Here is a 13,441-nt window from a genome sequence, read left to right on the forward strand (position 1 = left end):
CACTCCACTCCACTCCACTCCACTCCACTCCACTCCACTCCACTCCATTCCAATATTCTATTCTATTCTATTCTATTCTATTCCATTCCATTATTTCTTATTCTATTCTATTCTATTCTATTCTATTCTATTCTATTCTATTCTATTCTATTCTATTCTATCCCATCCCATCCCATCCCATTCCTTTCTCTATCCTATCCTATCCCATTCCATTCCATATATTCTATTCTATTCTATTATTCTATTCTATTCTATTCTCTGTTTATTCTATTCTATTCTCTCTTTATTCTATTCTATTCCATTTTATTCTGTTCTGTTCTGTTCCATTCCATTCCATGTTCCATTCTATGTTCCATTCTATTCTATTCCATTCCATTCCATTCCATTCCATTCCATTTCATATTTTCTATTCTATTCTGTTCTGTTCTGTTCTGTTCTAACTTTATTCTGTTCTATTCTATTCTACATTCTATTCTATTCTGTTCTGTTCTGTTCTGTTCTGTTGTTCTGTTCTATATTTTTTTATTCTATTCTGTTCTGTTCTGTTCTATTTTCTTTATTCTATTATATTCTATTCAATATTTTCTTTATTCTATTCTATTCTATTCTATTCTATTCTATATTTTCTTTATTCTATTCTATTCTATTCTATTCTATTCTATTCTATTCTATTCTATTCCATTCCATTCTATTCTATTCTAATCCAGGATCCAACAGTTGTTGATACAAAATAACTAATACACAGGGGGCTGGACTAGAAGACCTCCAAGGTCCCCTCCCACAGTGAAGGTGAAAATAACCGGGCTGTCGCTCCGCAAAGGCATGTTTAGGGAACCGCCGACGAACCAACTCAGCCTTTCCAGGGCGCTAGTCCTCACGCGGCACTCTCTTCTTCTCTCCCCAGCGCTCCGCCAGGAACCCGCCCGGGGCCCTCGACCATGGCCAGCAGCCCTCTGCCGGCCCCCCCAGACCTCCTCCTGGCCGCCCCGCCCGGCGCTTTCCCGCCCGAGCCGCTGACCCAGCCGCCTCCCGCCGCCTCCCGCGCCTCCTCGGCCCCCCAGGCGTCCCCCGGCGGCGCCATGAAGCCCAACCAGGTGGGCCAGGTGATCCTGTACGGCATCCCCATCGTCTCGCTGGTGATCGACGGTCAGGAGCGCCTGTGCCTGGCGCAGATCTCCAACACGCTGCTCAAGACCTTCAGCTACAACGAGATCCACAACCGTCGGGTGGCGCTGGGCATCACCTGCGTGCAGTGCACGCCCGTCCAGCTGGAGATCCTGCGCCGGGCCGGGGCCATGCCCATCTCGTCGCGCCGCTGCGGCATGATCACCAAGCGGGAGGCCGAGCGCCTGTGCAAGTCTTTCCTCGGGGAGAACCGTCCGCCCAAGCTGCCCGATAACTTCGCCTTCGACGTGTCCCACGAGTGCGCCTGGGGCTGCCGGGGCAGCTTCATCCCGGCCCGCTACAACAGCTCGCGGGCCAAGTGCATCAAGTGCAGCTACTGCAGCCTCTACTTCTCGCCCAACAAGTTCATCTTCCACTCCCACCGCACCCCCGACGCCAAGTACCTGCAGCCCGACGCGGCCAACTTCAACTCCTGGCGCCGCCACCTCCGGCTGAGCGAGCGGGCCCCGCCGGACGAGCTGGTCTTCGCCTGGGAGGACGTCAAGGCCATGTTCAACGGCGGCAGCCGCAAGAGGGCCCTGCCTTGCTCCGCCGGGCCGTCCGGGCACCGCCCGACGGGACCCCCGCCGCCGCCGCCGCCCCCGTTGCCTTGCCACGCGCTGGGCTCCGTCAAGGCGGTGGGGCTGGCAGGCGGAGGCGGAGGGGGGCTGCTGGGCCCGCACCTCCTAGCCGGGGGACCCCCGCCGCCGCCCCCGCCGCCGCCCCCGCCGGACTTGAGCCAGAAGCGGCCGCGCTTCGACGACGAGAGCGACCTCCACGAAGCGGTGGCGGCCGCGGCGGCGGCGGCTGCCGCGGCGTCGGCGATGGCGCAGGGCAAAGCCCCCCGCAGCTACCCGGTCATGCCGGTGCCCAGCAAGGGGGGCTCCTTCGGGGGCGTCCTGCCCAAGTTCCCCGCCTGCGGGGGGCTCTTCCCGCACCCCTACGGCTTCCCGGCCGCCGCCGCCGCCGCCGCCGCCTTCGGCCTGTGCCACAAGAAGGAGGAGGCTTCCGACGGGCTGGGCGTCGGCGCTCCGGGCGCGGCGGGGGCTTCCAAAGCCGTCGCGGGGGTCCCGCCGGCCGGAGCGGGACTCTCCGGTCTCTTCTGGCCCGGGAATCGCAAAGACGCGGCCGCGGCAGCCGCCGCGGCTGCCGCCGCTTTCTACCCGCCCTTCTGCATGTTCTGGCCCCCCCGGGCGCCGGGGGGGCTGCCCGGCTTGCCCACCTACCTGCAGCCGCCGCCGCCGCCGCCGCCCCCTCCTCAACCCCCGGGCTGCTCGTCGCTGGGCGGGGAGAGCTCCCGCCTGCTCCGCCAGGCTTTCCTGGAGCTGGGCGCCGAGCCCGGGGTGGAGGGGGCGGCCGCCGGCGGGCTGGGGTCTCCTCCTGCTGCTGCGGGAGGGGGGGGCAGCAGCCGGGAGCCGCGCGCTTTCGAGGGCGGCGGCGGAGGAGGAGGAGGAGGCGTCGAGGGCGAGGTGGGGGGCTCCCCCCGCTCCGAGGGCGCCCACCTGCTGGAGGCGCCAGCGCGGCCCAAGGGGGTCTCTGCCTACCACCACTCCAGCGCCTTCCGCCCGGTGGGGGGCAAGGAGGACACGGAGAGCTTGGCGAAGCTCCACCAGCACCACCAGCCGTCGGGCCGGCCCGCCTCGCCCCCGCCGCCCCCGCCGCCCCTCCTGCTCCTGCCGGCCGAGCGCCAGCCTGCCCTCCCCCGGCTCCTCTCCCCCAGCGAGGACAGCAGCGAGGAGGAGGAGGAAGAGGAGGAGGAGGAGGAGGAGGAGGAAGAGGCGGAGGTGGACGTGGAGAGCCACCGGCAGCCCGGCGAGGAAGAGGAGGAGGAGGAGGAGGAGCGGAGGGGGCAGGAGGAGGAGGAGGAGGAGGAAGAGGAGGAGGAGGAAGAAGGAGGAGGAGGGGAGGCCGGGCCGGTGGATCCCGTCGGGGCGACTGGCCCCTTCCAACAAGGCCGGGGGCTGACGGACAAAGGGGTCTGCCGGGAGAGATCGAACGCTTCCAGCGCTGCCCCGACGGGCTCTTTCCCTGGCCAGGAAGGACCGGCCGTCCCGGAGGAGGAGCAGCCGCCGCCCCCGCCGCCGCCCCCCGGCCTCCCCAAAGCGCCCGGCAGCCCCACCCTCCACCCGGCCCAGGAGATCGCCACGACGACGACGACGCCCTACAAAGATGTAAATAGTCCCCCCCCCATCCCATCCCCACCCTGGGGGAGGGGGAGAGGGTGGCTGGGATGTGGGATTTCCCTGCTCAGCTTTCCTGCGTGTGTGTGTGTGTGTGTGTGTGTGTGTGTGTGTGTGCCTCTGTGTGTGCCTGTGTGTGTGCCTGTGTGTGTCTGTGTCTCTGCCTCTGCCTCTGTGTGTGTCTGTGTGTCTGTCTCTGTGTGTGTCTGTGTGTCTGTCTCTGTCTCTGTCTCTGTGTGTCTCTGTGTGTGTGTCTGTGTCTGTGTGTGTCTGTAGGTCTGTGGGTCTGTGTGTGAGTCTGTGTGAGTCTGTGTGTCCGTGTTGGTGTCTGTGTGTGTGTGTGTGTGTTTGTGTGTCTATGTGTGTGTCTGTGTCTGTGTCTGTGTGTGTCTGTGTTTGTGTGTCTCTGTGTGTCTGTGTCTATGTGTCTGTGTGTCTGTGTGCGCGTGCAAAAGAAAATAATGGGACAGGGAAAAGGGAAGGGAAAAAGTGTAGAGGGAGAGAGAAAAAGGAAGAAAGAGTTCAAAGAATTGAGAAGAGCAACAAAGATGTTCAGGGGACTGGAGGCTAAAACATACAAGGAACGGTTGCTGGAATTGGGGATGTCCAGTTTAACGAAGAGAAGGACGAGGGGGGACAGGATAGCAGCCTTCCAATATCTCAGGGGCTGCCCCAAAGAAGAAGGAGTCAAGCTATTCTCCAAAGCCCCTGAAGGCAGGACAAGAAGCAACGGATGGAAACTCATCAAGGAGAGAAGCAACCTGGAACTAAGGAGAAAATTCTGACAGTGAGAACCATTAACCAGTGGAACAACCTGCCTCCAGAAGCGGTGAATGCTCCAACACTGGAAGTTTTTAAGAAGAGACTGGACAGCCATTTGTCTGAAATGGTATATAGGGTTTCCTGCCTGAGCAGGGGGTTGGACTAGATGACCTCCAAGGTCCCTTCCAACTCTGTTATTGTTATTGTTACTTTCCACCCCTTTTGGTGCAGTAGCATCAAACCCGAACTTTTTACTTTTATATAATAATATAAACTAGCCATTTCTGCAACAACAAGCCTATCTAACCTGCAAAACCCAAAATCAAACATCCCATTTTTTTTCCCCACCTCAAGCACAAAGCCCAGGAATGGTTTCCAAGTAGAAAGAAAAGTACAAGCTCATCTTTAACTGGCTAGTGACCAGGCGTAGGCCACCTGGGCTCTTTTAGGACTGGTGGACTTCAACTCCCAGAATTCCTCAGCCAGCCATGCTGAGAGAAAAGGGAGAGGTTTCCAAGCTGAGCCAGGCTGGCTCAGGAATTCTGGGAGTTGAAGTCCATGAGTCATAAAAGAGCCAAGGTTGCCTACCCCGGTCTAGTCTCTTGTGGGGAGGGGGGGATAAACAACTGAGAGCCCTCCCCAATCTGAGACAGAGCCCCTGGTTACAGCCTCAGCCTGCTACTTTGCTTCCAAACAGTTGTGGAAGCCAATTGTGTAAACCACACCTTCAGGGGAAGCAGTCTACTGGAGGTTTTTAAGAAGAGACTGGACAGTCACTTATCTGAGATGGTATAGGACTATAGGTTCTCCTGCTTGAGCAGGGGGCTGGACTAGAAGACCTCCAAGGTCCCTTCCAGCTTCTATTCTGTTCTGTTCTGTTCTGTTCTATTCTAGTCTAGTCTAGTCTAGTCTAGTCTAGTCTAATCTATATTTTCTATTCTATATTTTCTATTCTATATTTTCTATTCTATTCTATATTTTCTATTCTATTCTATTCTATATTTTCTATTCTATATTTTCTATTCTATTCTATTCTATATTTTCTATTCTATATTTTCTATTCTATTCTATTCTATTCTATTCTATATTTTCTATTCTATTCTATTACATTACATTCATTACATTTTTTTCCATTCTATTCTATTCTATTCTATTCTATTCTATTCTATTCTATCCCATAATTCTATTCTATTCTATTCTATTCTATTCTATTCTATCCCATAATTCTATTCTATTCTATTCTACTCTATTTTATTTTATTCTATTCCTTGGGGAAACACAGGTTAAGAAGCAGAGTGTCGCTTAGTGTGACATTCGCTTAATTTGTTGTATGATGTGAACCCAGCCAGGGAGATGCTTCTCATTTACATCAAGAGGGGCATTCTTAAAATATTGGGATTGTTTTTCTCCTAACACAGGTAGCCCTACACCGCCAAGAGCCCAAAATATCTGCTGCTAAGTGAAACAGTTATCCCAAAGATGCTTTTTTTCAGGAGGCAACTGGACTTCCTTGTTTTTTCTTTGAAGATGTCTCACTTCTCACCCTAGAAGCCTCTTCAGCTCTGACTGAATGGTGGGGAATGGAAGGATTTATACTCCTTGCACAGCCAAGAAGGCTCCACACCCATTTGCACCACTCAGCTGATCCCAAGGGCACAGATAATCCTCCGAGCGGCCTCAACGATTCTCAGGAAGAGTACTAACGGCCAGCTGTCTGCAAGGAGTATAAATCCTTCCATTTCCCCACCATCCAGTCAGAGCTGAAAAAGCTCCATGGATGGGAAGCGAAACGTCTTCAAAGAAAAAACAAGAAGAGTCCAGTTTCCCCCTGGAAAAAGCAACTTTTCGACAACCAGGACCCAGATGACGGAGAACCTCCATAGACAAGAGAAACAGCTGTTCAGTGAGTTTTGCTCCATTTTATGACCTTTCTCGCTGCAGTTGTGAAATGCATCGCTGCAGTGGTTAAGTTAGTAATACCGTTGTTAAGTCGATAAGGCTTCCCCATTGATTTTGCCCATCAGAAGGCCGCAGATGGTGATCACGTGACCCCGGGATATGGCAACCATCATAAACACATGTTAATAATAATAAAGTTGGAAGGGACCTTGGAGGCCATCTAGTCCAACCCCCTGCTCAGGCAGGAAACCCTATATCCTTTCAGACAAATGGCTGTCCAGTCTCTTCTTAAAAACTTCCAGTGTTGGAGCATTCACAGCTTCTGGAGGCAGGTTGTTCCACTGGTTAATTGTCCTCAGTGTCAGGAAGTTTCTCCTGAGTTCCAGGTTGCTTCTCTGCTTGATGCGTTTCCATCCATTGCTTCTTAATAATAATAATAATAATAATAATAATAATAATAATAGTAAAGTTGGAAGGGACCTTGAAGGTCATCTAGTCCAACCCCCTGCTCAGGCAGGAAACCCTATACCATTTCGGACAGATGGCTGTCCAGTCTCTTCTTAAGAACTTCCAGTGTTGGAGCATTCACCACTTCTGGAGGCAGGTAGTTCCACTGGTTAATTGTTCTAACTGCCAGGAAGTTTCTCCTTAGTTCTAGGTTGCTTCTCTCCTTGATTAGTTTCCACCCGTTGCTTCTTGTCCTGCCTTCAGGCGCCTTGGAGAATAGCTTGACTCCCTCTTCTTTGGGGCAGCCCCTGAGATACTGGAACTCTGCTATCGTGTCCCCCCTCGTCCTTCTCTTCGTTAAACTAGACATCCCCAATTCCAGCAACCGTTCTTCATATGTTTTAGCCTCCAGTCCCCTAATCATTTTTGTTGCTCTTCTCTGCACTCTTTCTAGAGTCTCAGCATCTTTTTTACATCCTGGTGACCAAAACTGGATGCAGTATTCCAAGGGTGGCATTGTAAAGTGGTATTAATACCTCACGTGATCTGGATTCTAGATTGATGTTGCTTTCTTGGAAGCAACAGAAACAAGAATATTTGCAACTCAGGGTTGAAATGTGGGGTCCACGGCGCAGACTTTGGTTACATCTGGCAGATGTTTCATTGCCTGACTAGGTAACATCATCAGTGTATAGTGAATGTGGGTTTGCTTCTTGTTTCTGTGCAGTAGCTTGCTTTTGCAGTAGTTTTCTCTGCCAGTGTTGACAAACCCCACACTCACTAGCTCTGGTGATGTTACCTAATTGGGTAGCAAAATGTTTGCAAGAAAACAGGTCAGGGAGCACCCAGGACCCCACAAGCAACACAGAGATGGTTTTACTATAGTTTTCTTCCTGATTTAACCGCCCGGTCCCTCCTGAGATCATTTCTCCTAATCCGGCTCGATCCTGTTTAGCTCTCCAAACACAGCTAAAATCAGCAACATCGCTCTTGAAAGTGATCACAAGCCAGGTGTGGGTGTCCACAGAATATGGCCAAAACATTCAAGTGGGTTGGCAGCCACACTCTGCAAATAAGCATAGTTAGAAGTGTGCAGTTTTACTCTCCCTGGACTGCCATAGAGAGTTAAGATGATTCCCTGGGGGTAACGGAGGGAAATTAAAGTAGCTTTTCTGCTGATAGTCTCAAGTCAAGAAGTAGGAATGGCGCTGCTGAAAAATCGCATCAAAGCAGAAAGATAGTCTAAGCCAGCCCTATCTAAAAATGGGCTTTATAGTTTTCCTGCAAATGTATTCTTTTCTCTTAGTTGGCAATAATTCCCATTTATTTTTAGACCTAGAGTGTACTGATTTAGGCTTGCAGGGTTAATAATCATAACGATTATAATTTCACAATATGGAAGAAAAATCAAAACGGTTGTGGCTTCCTGTTCAGTTGTGTTAGGGATGAAGCCCCAGACCTCCCCAAATATATGTGTGTTTGTCATCACAATTCATCTGCAGGGCAAACCTCCTTGAGAAGGCCTACAACAGGGCTCTTCGAACTTGGCCCTTTGATGACTTGTGGACTTCAACTCCCAGAATTCCTCAGTCGGCCATTTTGATGAAACTGTGGGCTTGGATCCAGACCAGGGGTCTTCAAACTTGGCCCTTTGATGACTGGTGGACTTCCAGAATTCCTCAGTCGGCCATTTTGATGAAACTGCGGGCTTGGATCCAGACCAGGGGTCTTCAAACTTGGCCCTTTGATGACTGGTGGACTTCAACTCCCAGAATTCCTCAGTCGGCCATAAACTACTTTGACACCCGAACCTAGGTCTGGTCCCCAGAAGTTTGAACCGGGAAACTACTGACCGACTCCTTAAGACCCTCAACTTCGGGTGGTCAGTATTTTCCCAGTTCAAACTTCTGGGGACCAGACCTAGGTTCGGACGTCAAAGTAGTTTTACCGGCTGACAGGAATTCTGGGAGTTGAAGTCCACCAGTCATAAAAGGGCCAAGTTTGAAGACCCCTGGCCTACAAGCTTCCTTGTTGTGAACTAACAACCACAAGAATTGGATTGCATTAGAACAGGGGTCTCCAGTCTCGGCAACTTTAAGCCTTGTGGACTTGACTTCCCAGGATTCTTGGCTGAGGAATTCTGGGAGATGGTCCTCAAGTCTTAAAGTTGCCAAGTTTGGGGATCCCCTGCACTAGAATCAGAAAGATCCACCAAAAACTAGATTAGATTAGATAACCTTTATTGTCATTTTTTTCCTGTGGGCACAACGGCACACATTAAAAATGAAATGTAGTTGCTTGCTCTCAAAGTGTTACTTACATAACACGCATTTAAAACATACTATATACAACATATGTATAGACTTACACCCTTACATGTAAGTAACATATAAATATTAATCACTGTCCATCTTGAATACGTAACAAAGGTCAGCAAAGGGCATTGGGGTGCTAGAGCAGATTCAACGAGGACAGGGAAGAGAAGAAACACACTTAGAAGACTGGAATAGCTGCCCTAAAAAGACAACAATTTTGATTTGAAAAGAGGCATATTGTTTAGAACCCACACAAATCTTTACAATCCATGTACATTGTCAAGAAATACATTTTTTTCTCCCTCTTAATATGAATACGTATTGATATTAATAAATATTAAGATTTCAAGTCTTCCAAGGATGCTAAAAAGAAGATTTAAGTCAGGGGAGGGGAAAGAGCCACCCTTGAGAAATTGGTCTTTGGGACTCTCTGCCCCATGATGTAGTATTCTGTACAAGGAGGAAGAGCTGGAAATAGCAGGAGGGCTGTTAATGTTAATATTAATGACAAGGTCTATAAGTACCAGGTGTGAGTGGCTTTCGTTTCACTTCTTCTCTTCTTCCATATCTTTTATTGTTTTTTAAAAAACATAAATCACTTAATAGTTGGTAAACCGTGTGTTTGCTGGGTGAAGAAAAATCATTAACATTCGGGTTGTCTCATCTTATGTCCTGTTTCAGTCCTTGTTTAGATTTGTTTCTCCCACTTTTCACTTCTGAATGCCTTGGATTGGCCCAGTTCTTCTCTGTTAACCAGGGAACGTTCACCTTGCATTTGGAAAGCTAGGAGCAGGCAGCCCAAGTTGTGACTTTCGTACAACAACGGAAGTTGAAGGGACATTCTGCCTTGCTAGGCAATGTCTTATCCCCCCAAGCCATCCCCGAAGGAGAGATTTGGGCTGCAAAACTGGACCTTCCGTTCACTGAATCCAGAGGGATGTCTTTGAAAAAGCCATTTATCCAGAATGGCATAGGATCTCTTTCTTGAGTAAGGGGGTTAATAATAATAATAATAATAATAATAATAATAATAATAATAATAATAATAATAATAATAATAATAATAATAATATAATAAAATAAAATAATAATAATAATAATAACAACAACAACAACAACAAAACAACAACAACAACAATAATAATAATAATAATAATAATAATAATAATAATAATAATAATAATAATAATAATAATAATAATAATAATAATAATAATAATAATAATAATAATAATAATAATAATAATAATAAAAATAAAAAAGTTGGAAGGGACCTTGGAGGTCATCGAGTCCAACCCCCTGCTCAGGCAGAAACCCTACACCATTTCAGATAAATGGCTGTCCAGTTTCTTCTTAAAAACCTCCAGTGTTGGAGCATTCACCGCTTCTGGAGGCAGGTTGTTCCACTGGTTAATTGTTCTGTCAGGAAGTTTCTCCTTAGTTCTAGGTTGCTTCTCTCCTTGATTAGTTTCCATCCGTTGCTTCTTGTCCTGCCTTCAGGTTCTTTGGAGAAGAGCTTGACTCCCTCTCCTTTGGGGCAGCCCCTGAGATACTGGAACCCTGCTGTCCTGTCCCCCCTCGTTCTTCTCTTCATTAAATTAGACATACCCAATTCCAGCAGCCGTTCCTGATATTTTTAGCCTCCAGTCCCCTGATCATCTTTGTTGCTCTTCTCTGGACTCTTTCTGGAGTCTCAGCATCTTTTTTACATCGTGGTGACCAAAACTGGATGCAGGATTCCAAGTGTGGCCTTACTAAGTCCCTTCAAACTCTATTATTCTATTTTCTAAAAAGACCCGTTTTGGTTCTTCTCCTTCACTGTTTTGAGATGGACAAGTTTTGAGCGAAGCCCTTTTAAGATGTTTTTTCTGCAGTAAATCTTTGACTATTAAAAACACCACCGATTTTCCATCAGGTGTACCACACAGAGGGTACCACTAGTGTCTTCCTCACGTTTTGGACTACAGTTCCCATAGTGCTCAAAAGCTAATGAACTGCACCCAAGGGAAGGGCTATCAAAACTCTAGGCCAGGGGTAGGCAACCTGGGCTCTTTTATGACTCGTGGACTTCAACTCCCAGAATTCCTGAGCCAGCCATGCTGAGGGGAAAGGGAGAGGTTTCCAAGCTCAGCCAAGCTGGCTCAGGAATTCTGGGAGTTGAAGTCCACGAGTCATAAAGGGGGCCATTCAGCCATGCTGGCTCAGGAATTCTGGGAGTTGAAGTCCACGAGTCATGAAGGGGCCAAAGTTTCCCCCATGCTGGCTCAGGAATTCTGGGAGTTGAAGTCCACGAGTCATAAAAGAGCCCAGGTTGCCTACCCCTGGCCTAGTCTAAAACACACAGAGGACACCAGGTAAATTTTCTTGCTGATAAAGCAGGGAAAGAAACTAGATCCCCTTCCTATGGACCTGATTGTTCACATAATACAGTGTTTTTCCACTTTGGTCACTGAGGAATTCTGGGAGATGAAGTCCACACATCTTAAAGTGGCCAAGATCAAGAAACATTGACTTAACATTGGCTTACTTCCCAACAGACAAACCCTATTTATCTTCCCAACAAGCTCCAGCTACAAGACACAAGCCCGTCTTTTGAACTGGTGCATTGGCCCTTTGGATAAGATGTAGTGGGCACATTCACAAAAACTGGCTGCTGTGAGAGACTTACCTCTTCACAATATGCCTGTCGTGCTAAGCCTGGACACTTGCGAGACACCCAGAGTCGTTTCTGCAAATAAATGGGAGGTTAGAGGGAGATACTTTGTGTTGTGTTGTTTTTATTCAAGTAAGCCTAAGGTTGAAGTGTCCAAGCTTGTCAACTTTAAGATCTGTAGACTTCAATGCCCAGAATTCCCCAGCCAGATATGTTGGCCAAGAATTCTGGGAGTTGAAGTCCACAGGTTTTAAAGTTGCCAAATTTGGACACCCCGCCTTAGGGGAACAAATGATGTGGAACCGGAATCTGATGGACACCAATGGAGGTTTTGGATGGGGCAGGTTATGTTCTGCAAGAACATTTAATAGAATAGAATAGAATAGAATAGAATAGAATAGAATAGAATAGAATAGAATAGAATAGAATAGAATAGAACTGGAAGGGACGTTGGAGGTCTTCTAGTCCAGCCCCCTGCTCAAGCAGGAGAACCTATACCATCTCAGACAAGTGACTGTCCAGTCTCTTCTTAAAAATCTCCAGTGATGGAGCACCCACGATTTCTGGTGGCAAGCTGTTCCACTGGTTAATTGTCCTCATTGTCAGGAAGTTTCTTCTTAATTCCAGGTTGCTTCTCTCCTTGATGAGTTTCCACCCGTCGCTTCTTCTCCTGCCCTCTGGTGCTTTGGAAAATAGTTTAACCCCCTCCTCTTCTTGGTGGCAGCCCCTCAGATAGTGGAATACTACTATCATGTCTCCCCTATTTCTTCTTTTCTTTAGACTAGCCAGACCCAAGTCCCGCAGCCGTTCTTCATAAGTCTCCAGGCCTTGGATCATTTTTGTTGCTCTTCTCTGAACTTTTTCCGAAGTCTGAACTAGCTCTATTGTATTGTAAGGCTACATTAGTAGAATCTTGTAAGGCTGAAAGTACAAATCTCCCGCTCTTTCCTTTACAGACTGATAAGTTAGAGGGAATCTTTTCTGATTCTTTTTCTCTGCCTGTTATGCAGTTGTGGGCTATGCCGTCTTTTATCTGACTATCCTTATATCTTCCCCTCCTACACCAATTCCCAAGGTCATTCTCCCATCCTGTTACAACGTAAATGCTAGCACATTGAGGGGGGGGAAATGTTTGAAGGGGATCTTTTTCAGTTAAAAAATAAAGGTCCCCGCTGACCTTAGTGAGATTTATATTCAGCTCAAAATGCAACCCTATTGCCACCCTTCATACCTATTGACTTGTAAGTTAGGTTACAAGATTAATAATAATAATAATAATAATAATAATAATAATAATAATAATAATAAGAAGAAGAAGAAGAAGAAGAAGAAGAAGAAGAAGAAGAACAACAACAACAACAACAACAACAACAACAATAATAATAATAATAATAATAAAGTTGGAAGGGAACTTGGAGGTCATCTAGTCCAACCCCTTGCTCAGGCAGGAAACCCTATACCATTTCGGACCAATGGCTGTCCAGTCTCTTCTTTAAAACCTCCAGCGTTGGAGAAGGGAGAGAGGGAGGGAAGAAGGAAGCAAGGAAAAGAGAGAGGGAGGGAAGAAGCAAGGAAGGAAGGAAGGAAGGAAGGAAGGAAGGAAGGAAGGAAGGAAGGAAGGAAGGAAGGAAGGAAGGAAGGACAACAGAATAACAGAGTTGGGAGGGACCTTGAAGGTCATCTAGTCCAACCCCCTGCTCAGGCAGGAAACCCTATACCATTCCAGACAAATGGCTGTCCAGTCTCTTCTTAAAATCTTCCAGTGTTCACAGCTTCTGGTGGCAGGTTGTTCCACTGCTTAATTGTTTGAGCGTATGTTGACCTGTAACTCTAGCTGAGGCTAAGAAATGATCCTATCTCCCAATTAATCCCAATTCTGGATCTGAGATTTAGGCTTTGAATGGATGTGTTCTTCTCCCTCCCTCTCCCCCCCTCACACATACACACATCCTACAAATGTTCTTTCACTACTACGAATTGTTCACCGACTGAATTGCGGGTGGGAGACTGTTTCCTTCCGT

The 13,441-nt window shown here is 48.0% G+C and overlaps 1 protein-coding gene across 1 annotated transcript; it reads left to right on the forward strand.

Annotated features, from left to right (window-relative positions):
* Window positions 1-938: 938 nt before the first annotated feature.
* On the forward strand, window positions 939-12,519 carry LOC107297743 (SKI family transcriptional corepressor 2; the record flags this gene model as incomplete). Its single annotated transcript, XM_015827105.1, has 2 exons — window positions 939-2,895; window positions 12,431-12,519. Coding segments are annotated over exons 1-2 (2,046 nt in total), but the record flags the coding sequence as incomplete, so codon positions are not given.
* Window positions 12,520-13,441: the final 922 nt, after the last annotated feature.

Source organism: Protobothrops mucrosquamatus, unplaced genomic scaffold (assembly GCF_001527695.2).
Source record: "Protobothrops mucrosquamatus isolate PMUCROS unplaced genomic scaffold, P.Mucros_1.0 scaffold3493, whole genome shotgun sequence".
Lineage (NCBI taxonomy): Eukaryota > Metazoa > Chordata > Lepidosauria > Squamata > Viperidae > Protobothrops > Protobothrops mucrosquamatus.